Source organism: Leguminivora glycinivorella, chromosome 12 (genome assembly GCF_023078275.1).
Source record: "Leguminivora glycinivorella isolate SPB_JAAS2020 chromosome 12, LegGlyc_1.1, whole genome shotgun sequence".
NCBI classification, from domain to species: domain Eukaryota; kingdom Metazoa; phylum Arthropoda; class Insecta; order Lepidoptera; family Tortricidae; genus Leguminivora; species Leguminivora glycinivorella.
In genome coordinates this window covers 17,372,433-17,383,339 of record NC_062982.1, presented here as the reverse complement: position 1 = coordinate 17,383,339, position 10,907 = coordinate 17,372,433, and the positions used below count along the sequence as shown (strand labels likewise).

The following is a 10,907-nucleotide window of genomic DNA, read 5'->3' as shown; positions in this document are numbered from 1 at the left end:
TCAAGAGTGACAACACACCTTTGTTACCATAGGAAAAAGGATGTATTGTCATATTTTTGGCAACATAGGCCGTTCACAAACTATTTTATATTCTGCACAATCAAAAGAAATTTCTTATCATACTGTGGATGTATTGTGTGAGAGATGAAAAGAATGCAAGTGAATGATGAGATAACATCCAATGGAGAGATATGGAAGGAAAAGACATGCAGCGCCGACCCCAAGTAATTGGGATAAGGGCGAGCGAATGATGACCGTCTCTTATGATTGTGATGAATATAATGAGACAATGTTCTATTTTTTTTTTCATCCGTAGAAGCGTACTGCAGTCGTCTTGTAAGGGTGTAATACTGTGAGAACCTGAGGCCTGCGCCCTATAAATACCTAACTAATATTTACACTTAACGTATAAGGCACCATAAGTATACAGTAAATATGATCAGTTCACTCATCTCTATAGAGCTCATTCTTAAAACCTGTCTTCCATTTTTTGTCTGCGAGGCTAAATGCATTTTCGACATACTCTTAGTTTATTTTTTAATTCCAAAGAGGATTTACAGTTAACAGTCCTTTCAAAATATTTTATCAACCACAATAAATAAATTATAGTAGGTAAATAGGCTACTAGACTCTTATCGAATTTGGCACAAGAAATGATTGTTTCCTGTAGTATTTGACATAAGAAACCAATGTTTATAAAGTTTGGGTATTAAAAGTGTATGTCTACGTATTTTCGATTAAAATGTGTGTAATTTTTTTTTAAGTTTGCCACCGAAAACGCTGTCAGACATGTAGTGACGTCATAGAACCTAACTTAACTTCATGTCGAGTCAATCACTGACATGATGAACTGTATGTCTTAATGTCAGAAAATTTTGTGTTCAATTCGATTTACGTCATGTACAGACAACCTATCCATCCCCAACCCTCCATTTTCGTTGGTGCAAGTGGGCCTAAGACTGTCAGATATTTCTGAAAGCCCTCCAGGCCTACTGTCAACCGTCAAATTTCATATAAAATGGTGGGACTCCATTTTCGTTGGTGCAAGTGGCCCTAAAAAGATTGGTACTAGTGGTACTGCTATTATTACTCTTTTCATCGAGTTGGCCACCAATTAGAAAATTAGACAATTCACCTCGCAGACAATAATTATGTTTGGATGACAAAGATAGGGCGGTGTCAGGCAGAGGCGGGTTGCGGCGGCGGCGGCGCGGGCGGCGGCGGCTGCAGGCGCGGCGGCGGCGCGCGCGGCGGCGCCAGCACGCGGTGCGGGACTGCCACTGTCCTGGTACCGACCTGTGACACAAGATGAAATTATATAACTAAAGAAATTTCAAAAGTAATTACGTGATCTCAACTTCTTGGAGTGCATTATAAGAGGTCAACGATCACATCAGTGAGTCAAATAAATACCTAAGTAGCGGAAAACTGTGATTTGTGGAAGTCGGAAATATGTGTATGTTCAAACAATCAGCAGACTACATTCTTCAACCGTGAGAATATTGAGAATACATTCTTGGAATTAGTCCAAATCTTGAAATACAAGTGGATTAATAATCATAAATCAATATTCAAGTAGTGAACCAAAACTGTGGTATTTCAATTGTCTAGCATATCTGACCAGGCCCGGAAACCATGTCTAATACGTATGAGCTCATACATTATTAGCAAAGTATATGCATTAGCTATAGTGTTGTGAATTTAAGCTTTGAGGCGTAAACTACAAAACTCGAGTCGCGACTTCTGAGTCTTAAAGCCTCGAACCTTTAAGCCTGGACCATATAAGCCTCAACCTTATAAGTTTGCGTTGCTGCTTACGAGCACAGAATCCTCGAGTCTTTAGTCCTCAAGCTTTAAAGACTCCTAAGCTTTGAAGGTTTAAGTCTATAAGGTTTGTAGCATTTAAGTCTTAAGAGCTTTTAATAAATTAGGTCCTAAGGTCAACAGAAGTAAAAAAACAGGCCAAGTGCGAGTCAGACTCGCCCACTGAGAACTCCGTACTTTTTAGTATCCTGAGATACATGAGATACAGCGTGGTGACTTGTTCGGGCGGACGGATATCTGAGTCTTAGTAATAGACTTACGTTTTTACCCATTGTGTACGGAACCCTAAAATCTACCAAACCGACACGTCAAATTAAGGGTTAAAAATAAATAATATCTGCCTAATATAAAGCTCGTTGTTTGAGCTCTTAAAGCTTGACACAGGCCTTCGAGGTTTAGGGGGCTTGAGCTCTCTATGAAGCCCGAGTCTTAAGGGTTTGCAAGTCTTTAAGGTTTAAAAGTCTTCAAGACTAGTCTTATAACAACACTAATTAGCTAACTTTGTGTCGAATCGATCAGACTAGGTAGCTCCACCAATTAAAAGATAAAAGATATTTTATTGAGTCAATAAAGGTGCTTATTCTACTTACAATTTTAACATTTTACTATGGTACAAAACCAAAAGATAAGTGTCATCTGATCCCCGTACTAGTGTGAACTGTATTACGGTGGGTCAGGATCATTTATAAAAGCGTGTTATATAGTGTTTTTTAAACTATTAATTTATTAATTAGTTACTACATTAAAGTGCCTACCTACCTACTTAATAAAGAACTTCATTATAACATGGCAACAAGGTAAACTAACAGTTAAGAATTTCACAAACGAATAGTGAACAACACCCGTTGCTGGGCCGTCTTTGGAGTAAACACGTAGTATATGCAAAAACTGATACTGAATTGATACCTTATAGTTGCTATCAATTGGTGGAGCTACTTACAGTGACATTCATATTCATATTCATTTATTTGTATTAATTATACATCGTCAGTCTTACAATTAGGTACATAGGTATATTATTTACAAAGGAATACAAATATGTCAAAAATGATGGGTGTCATGAATAATAAATATAGCAATGACTAAATTAGCATTTGATCTCAATTAAAACCTTGAAACAATATTTGTGTTCTATTGTTCTATTCATCCAAGAATTCAGCTACTGAATAATAGGCCTTTTGGATTAAATGGGATTTTAGTTTTCATTCTATAATGCAATTATTTACCATTTCTACGGATCCTTAGTCCTGGCGCTATGAGTCCAGAACCACGTAACGTAAGTTCCACGTTAAAGCCACAAACTACTATCGGTTGACAACTTACACATTCTACAACCGAGATAAGAGCTTGATGTTTGCATATATTATGTAAGAATACACACCTGAACATGCACATGTCCGCGCCGCGCGGCGCCGACAGCGATGACCACGTCGCCGGGCCGCAGCCGCAACGCACCCGCCGCGTCGCCTTCGTTCCACTCGCAGAGAACAGCTCGTTGTTGCGGGTAGCCCAGCTTCACGCCGCCAGCAACGGTGTAAGCACGCGATGGTGGTAATGGCGGTGGTCGCTCCTGTTAAAATGGATTAGGTCAGAAAGCACGACTTTAGGAGATAAGTTCATCCCTATTCCCACACTAGCGGTTGGCGTCAGCGCTAAAATGCACAGTTGCGGCATCAGCCTTGACTATTAACGCGGACGCTTGGCATAGCAAGTGGCTCATAGTTAGAATGATTAATACCTGCGGGCGTAGCACACTAGTTGGATAAACTTTATCCCATCGGTGCGTCCCTATCGCACTTACAAAAAGAGCGAAAAGGACGGCCTGACGTTATACCTAAGTATTGTTTATCACGCGATCATGCTTGCCTGCCTAATTTTTGTCAATATCAGTGGAATAAATTGCAATGACTTCTGTATAAACTTAGTAAAGAACAGCTCCACACACAAGGCACTTTAGATACAACTTTGGAATGTTTTTAAGTGGTAGGTTTTCTGTAGATAAATAAAGGAAGGCAGTTTCTTGCTTTTTCCTGAGATTTTTGGTAAATTCATATTTTTTTTTAACTAACTTCACTTACCAAGTCTAGCCCGAAAAGCGAGCAGGTCCTCGAAACCAGATGTGGGTCGCACTTGTCCGTCGGCTCCGGCGGCGGAGTACCGGCAATAGGCGCGGGGCGGGGCCGCGGCGGCGCGGGCGGCGCGGGCGCGCGGCGCGCGCGGTGGCGCCGCCACGCCGCCTGGATGCACTCGGCGGCTGCTTGGCGACGCCCGCGCCGCATTCGTTCCAGCACCTGGATAAGAAGATGCATGATAGTGAGTGTGATTTTGTATTTTATTTTTTGGTTTTGATAGCTGATCCGATTAGCTAATAGTTTTGTTTCTTAGCTTTATTTTGGGTACAGAGATCTAGTGCGAAAAGGGTTTCTTTCGTATTTTTCCGGAAACGTTCCTATTTGTCATGCTAGTTCAGTCAATGTCAGTACATTTTGTACAGAGGCTGACTGAAATAGCATAACACGTTCGTACGTTTCCGTAACAATACGAAAGCAAATCTTTTCGCACTACGACATCTGTATGTCAGGTTGCTCAATGTGTTAACAGAATGTTGTTTGCTCTCAGACGAAAAGGGCACTCTTAAGGGAACGTCGTTAGGTCGACGACATCCGGAAGATGGCTGATACGATAATGGTGATTTTTACATATTACGTTCAACAAATTACCTGTCTCATCCCCTCGCTAAGGAACACGTGCCGCTTCCCAAGCGCCCAGCGCACCGCAGCCGGCGAGGCCGGCGCGGGCGGAGCGGCGGCCGCCGCCACGGCCCGCAGCACCGCCGCGCACGCGCCCGGCGCGTCCCGCTCGAGCGAGTCGCCGCCGCCGCCGCCGCCGCCGCGCCGCCACAGCGCGCGGTAGCGGGCGCCGAACGCGCGGAAACGCATGCGGTGCGGGTAGCCGCTTGCCATGAGTTGAGCTGTTTCGAGGATTTGGAGAGCGCGCACCTGGAATTAGCAGATGATGATATTAATGATGGTCATAATATACTTAATTAATTGTACGGTATTATGATCGAAAACGACCCGAAATCATCTAGTAAAAAATCCAATTCAAATTTTAATTTACATAAGATGTACAATTGTATTTACGTGTAGGTAAGTACCTGTTTGGCAACGGCTTGACGCTCGAAGAGCATGGGCGCCTCGGCGTGATTCGCGCGCAAACAACGCACGAAGTGTGGACGCGCGTGCACCAGTGTTCGCAGCAAATTGTCCAGCCGCGTATGGAAGTCCTGCGTTAGCGTAGAGCCTCCGTCCGCAGCTGCCGCCGTCGGCGAGGCCCGGAATACTCCGCCCGACGGCCCACCCGCCGCTGCCAATATCTTCAACTCCGCCCCAAACAAATGCGTCGCGAAACCGAATTCGCAGGCACGCGTGTCAAATGCTGCTAACAACTCATCGGGCACAGCGTCACGGTTGGCATCCAAGAATTCACTGGCGTCGTAAGTAACTTCTCCAGCATAGTGACGCACGGCGAACCTGCGCGCGGCGGCCGCTCCTGCCTGACGCGGTTCGGCCAGACGAGGATGGCCGCGATGAGCAGCTCGCACTCGCGCCACGTACTGCTCCGGTGACCCCCGCGCCGCACATTCAGCGTCCAGTGCCGCCAGAAGCCCACCACGCAGCGATGATACCAGATCTATGCACGGTACATTATCCACGTAATCTACTTCCAACGCCGCCGCGCCCACCTCTTCTTCGCGACACGATTCCGCCGATGATTTAAAAACATGTGTGTTATAGAAGTGCTGCATAGTTTCCGCGCACAAATTGGCACACAGGTGTTCTAGACGCGATGGAGCCGCGTCTTCAAACCCGAACATATCAAGGATTCCGACGAAGCCGTCTGTGGCGTGGCGCACTGCGTCGTTAAGCACTGCCATGGACTTGGCTCCGGCTCGGCCGCGCCCACCATTAGTCGACGCGCGACGTGATGCCGCATCCTGGTTGTGTACTGATTCGTTTGAGTCCGAAGACAATGTGCCTAATGTTGAGCCGAGGCGTTTTAACGAGTTGGCTCGCCGTACGATGGTGGCGACTGTGCGGCAGTAAAGGGCTTTGGCAAGGGCGTCACGTGCTGCGGCAGCCGCAGCAGCGGTTGCAGGTGCACGGGCGGCAGCACGACCTCTTGCGGCAGCTCGCGTTGTCAGTCCACGTAGCAAAGCTGGTGCCGCTACTCCGAGCAAAGCTGCCGCAGCTTGCAGCTCAGCGTCACCAGCCGTTTCAGCGCCTTCTGCACCATCCGCAAACTGGACATTTCCAAGTAGCAACACTGCAGCCAGAACTCGCACAACATCCAAAAATGGAATGCCGAGGATTCCAAGACATGTCTTCCAGGCGAGGAAACGTGTCGCGTCATCAGGGTCCGGCCGTCGTGGCGCTGGCGAAGCGAGGTACCGCAAATCTTGGGGCGCGTAGCCTTCGAGTCTCAACGCAGTGCGTTCTTCGGCAGTGAGTCCGGCTAACAGCTGGTAAAATATGTGGTAGTTGCGCTCTCCGGGCGGCGGGCGGACGACGCGCGTTTGGTCGAGGAAATAGCAGTGGATTTTGGTCCGGTACAGTGCACCGTCCGTTACTTGCACCTCGATGAAGTGGCCCTGAGATAAAATACAAAGTTATTAGTAGGTACGTACATAGGTAGGTACAGTATCACCAACATCCATACTAATATTATAAATGAGAAAGTGTGCGTGTCTGTTTGTTTGTCCGTCTTTCACGGCAAAACGGAGCGACGAATTGACGTGATTTTTTAAGTGAAGATAGTTGAAGGGATGGAGAGTGACATAGGCTACTTTTTGTATCTTTCTAACGCGAGCGAAGCTGCGGGCAAAAGCTAGTAAAATACAAATGGTAGCAAAGTTAGGTATTGGAAATATGCACGTGAAACAATCCAATAATTTTAACATTTGAAGTGGATTGTTTGAAGATTTAACTTACAATTCGCGAAGAATGCGAGTTGGCAGCCGTGGCCGCAGCGCCCAACGAGCGAAGCACGGTGAAGGCGGCCGCCAGATGCTTGAAGGCGTCGGTCTCGGGCCCTCCGCCTGCCACGTCGAACAACCGCCGCAGCAGCACCATCGACGCGTAGGTTTTGCCCGATCCCGATACACCTGTAATTAAAATGACAATAGGTAATAACTACTTCATTACATTACAGATCGTGTCATTCACGATGACGCTTGCAGTTGACAAATCTAACATGACAATACAAAGCAAGGCACGCGGCTTCGTGAATGCTAATAAATCTAATAGTAATAATCCATATTTGCTTCTTGATAAATTCGTGCGTGACGCTCCTATGGTCCTCCGGCGTCTGGGGACCCCATCACCCGCGGACTATCAAATTGGGAATTTGGGATGCCGCGCTCGTGTGTGTTAAGCATTTTGCTTATACCTATATGGTGCGTTGCTTCTATCCGTTTACCCGTTCAGCACCACTAGAATTGGACCGATCTCCTAATAGATCATAAAGAAAGTCTAAGATTCTTGTTTTCAGTGGACTATCTTTGGGCAACGTACATACCTGACAGTATGATAGCCTGCGGGTAACCGGTGTCTGCCTGATGCCTGACTGCATCATGGACAAGCCGCGCCAGCTCCGGCCGTTGCGCGCGCGCGGCCGATAACGTCAGCGCGTTGCTCCCGTCCGTGTACCCGTTCAACGCCACTAGGATTGGACCGATCCACGTCTAGAAATGGAAACAGATATCTACTTACTGTTATTTTCAAAAATTGGCATATTATCCTGTTTCTGGTTTAGGGATAATTTATGAAATATTATAACTTAGGAAACAACAAAAACATCCGAATTATTTGTAGCAAAACAAAGGAAGATGTGTCCTTTCTCCTCATTCTCCTGTCGTATCTGAAGTGAAATAGAGTAGTGCAATGCAGAAATCATAGTGCGTAAAGAATTTACACGACAAAAATTTTGTAAACATTAAATAAATGTCATATACTCGTACACAGAAAAAATTACCAATGCCTCCAAGTGTTCCAAGCTGGATTCGAACCAGCGTACTCCGTTAACCGGACGGATGCCTCAACCACTCGGCCATCGGTACACCAATTTGATCTAAGAAAAATTTAGTATGACTATGTAGATTGCGTAGTCAAATTAGACACGGAATCATGTAGATCATGTATTCCTATGTGAATTGTAGCTGTAGGTACACTTTCATTTTATATTACTTTCTCAGAAGGCAATTGTCCTTTACACAATTCCTAGGAGCCCATATGATAATAAAACACAATGAAAGCCGTATCAATGGTCTCGTTACTCGCGCATTAGTAGCAAATATACACTCATAAAATGTAAACCATCCCGTGACAATGCGCAGGTAGTGTTACCTGCCCGGCGCCGCGACAGGTACAACAAAAAACAGTCCCCACTATCACAGGATACGAAGGGCTTATACCCTTATAACGGTTGAGTATTTAAGCTGTTTTAGAATGAAACGCTCACAGGCTGGTGAGAATATTGGTTTCAAATAAGGGCTCTGTTTGGGACGGTTTCGAAAAAAATGAATGGGGCATTTGCTTCGCTTACAATAAAATTCTTTAGTGTCTCAATGTATGTTCGTATTAGTAATAGGGATATGAGTCACCGCCGAGTGATATCCGTAAATATTGTGAATGAGAAAGTAACTCCGTTTACACATAAACTGCCTTTAAAGGTGAATCTACTGAACAGATAATATTCTGAAAATTTCGCATTCTTGGTACTACTACTAGAGTCAGACCAAATAAGCAAGTCTTTGATAGGGCATACTTTAGGTAAACGTCATAATTTTATAGACATTTGACGTTTACAAAAACTGATGCTCAATCAACAACAATGTACTAGGTAAAGTTAAATTCCTTATGTATCTAATCTACAGGCTATAGGGAACTTACGTAGAATTTGTTATGGTAGAACCGCGCTTGCAGCGCGCGCACCACTGCATCTTCCGTGAGCGGCCCGCGCAAGTGTATTAAGTCATCGACGTCGGCGGCGCCGCTCGTGGCTGGCGGCGTCGGCGTCGGCGTTGGCGCGGGCGCTACGGGCGCCGGCGGCGCTGCGCCTCCACGCCATCTGCTCTCTGTAACGTAACAAGTTGTTTTTATTTATTTAGTCGGAGAAAAGGTTACGAAACATACACTAAAATATTATCATATTTATCGTCGGCATTGCATCGTGCATCGGTGTCAGTGTCAGCACTAACCAACAGTTGCCACCTTCAAGGCTAGCTCTATTAGTTGGTCATTATTTCCTGGTGTAGTGGATGGGTGAGTTGAAAGCTGTGGCGAAGCCTCGAGCGGCACGAGCGCCAGCTTCGAGGTTAGCTGTACCATTAGCAGTTGTTCATCATTGTCTGGAGGAGCTGGTCAGTGGAAGGCTGGAGCGGGGCCGCTAGTGGCAAGGGCGCCAGCTTCAAAGTTATCTCTAGATACCGTTGGCACTATTTGTTCATCATTACCTGGTGGAGCTGGTGGGTGAGTGGGGAGCTGTGGTGGGGCTGCGAGCGGCACGGGCGGCGCCGGCGGCGGCAGCAAGTGTGGCGCGCGTGGCGGGACAGCTGGCTGCGGTGTACCGGGCTTGGTAGGCGCGGCACTGGCTCCACCTGTAGCTGTTCATAATTATTAAGTTAGTCAAAAATGTTTCTGAAAACAAATGCAGTCAGGGCAGTTCCAAGCATTTCCATTTTGCAAGTCAGAAAAAAATCGTCAAAATACGTCTCCGTCAGAGGCATATCAAAAATCGTCTTCTAAGAAATACAGTAGGTATTTACTAGGTACATATGCAGGTTATAATTAAAAAATGCAAAAAGAGCAATGCAACTTTTCGAAATAGTGGTTGCTGTCATTGGTATAATATGAATTTTCTTATTCACTGCGGTCAGCCCTTCCGATGTTTTATAAGTGAGAATTAAGATACATCGAAAATAAAGTACCTATTCAGAAATGTCGAAGTATAACACTGTATAAATACAGAATAGACTTATAGATACCTGTTTGCGGGGCGTTGGCGCCCACATGCAGGTGGTTCCGCAACGTCACCAGCTCGGAGCTGAGGCTCAGTAGCCGCCGCTGCAGGTGGACTGCCTCGTTCGATGACGACGCGTCTGCAAACAACAAACTTGGCGTCAGGCAACTAATTAAGAAACGTTATAGAGGGTCTAGATAGGGTATATTAGGGCAATTAAATTTGACTGTTTCTTTTACCAAACAGACCTTCTTATTACATGTTAAGATACGTTCGAAGATAAGGTAAAAATATCCTTCGTTTTTGGATTCATATAAGAACAACATGTTCTTCCAAGAAGGAAAGAGAAAGTACGAATTGCTGATGATGCACCTACATTCAAATAATTAATAAATGTATGTTCCTTTTGAATAGCGATACAAACAAGTTATAGAAGAACAAGGCACGTATACGGCGTGTTAGATACGGAGCAGCGTAAAAAAAGTAATTAACGCTACAAGATCTATCCTATTCATCTTCATCTTCATCATCAAACTGGTCGTGAATTAAAATCTAGTTCTAGGTAAGTGATACAGTTTTTAGTCCAGAACAGGAACACGATATCTTAAGGGCATCGCGAGCAATGAAAGTGCGCCGATGACGACAAAAACAACGGTGGGAAATGACCGCCACGCCGTGCGCATGCCAATACCGGGAACTTGATGAGTTGACGACACTAGCTCGTTACTCGGCTGTAGGAGTGATGATTTTTTTAGCGTGTGTAGGTACATACGTAAACTTATGCCTGTATTCCCAAAAATGGATGGACAGCACATGAAACTGCTCGTTTCAGTGCCACTGTTAGCAATTGAGGGGTGTTTGTAATGTGCAGTAAAGTGCATAATATGGGATGCTAATGCTAAACCAAAATATTATGTCTCTCTCAGTAACCGGGTGAAAATATAGTAGATAAGAAATTATACTACCTACCTATGTAGTCGAAAAAGTAAGTAGGTAGGCAATTTGTTTACGGAAACACCACTTTGCCGTCAATCCTTTGTATGTTGTTATCACAGAAACTCTTG

The 10,907-nt window shown here is 45.2% G+C and overlaps 1 protein-coding gene across 2 annotated transcripts in view; it reads right to left on the bottom strand.

Moving 5' to 3' along the window:
- Positions 1-778: 778 nt before the first annotated feature.
- Positions 779-10,907, bottom strand: part of LOC125232023 (unconventional myosin-IXAa) — a 66,238-nt gene continuing 56,109 nt past the window's right edge. For both annotated transcript variants that reach the window (XM_048137633.1, XM_048137634.1), the window contains 10 exons: positions 9,869-9,982; positions 9,338-9,487; positions 8,775-8,959; positions 7,402-7,567; positions 6,816-6,988; positions 4,982-6,475; positions 4,545-4,823; positions 3,903-4,115; positions 3,206-3,394; positions 779-1,296 (listed from right to left, as the gene is read on the bottom strand). In XM_048137633.1, the coding sequence (XP_047993590.1) occupies positions 1,180-1,296; positions 3,206-3,394; positions 3,903-4,115; positions 4,545-4,823; positions 4,982-6,475; positions 6,816-6,988; positions 7,402-7,567; positions 8,775-8,959; positions 9,338-9,487; positions 9,869-9,982 (3,080 nt within the window). In that variant the 3' untranslated portion in view covers positions 779-1,179. The remainder of the gene's footprint in view (positions 1,297-3,205; positions 3,395-3,902; positions 4,116-4,544; positions 4,824-4,981; positions 6,476-6,815; positions 6,989-7,401; positions 7,568-8,774; positions 8,960-9,337; positions 9,488-9,868; positions 9,983-10,907) is intronic.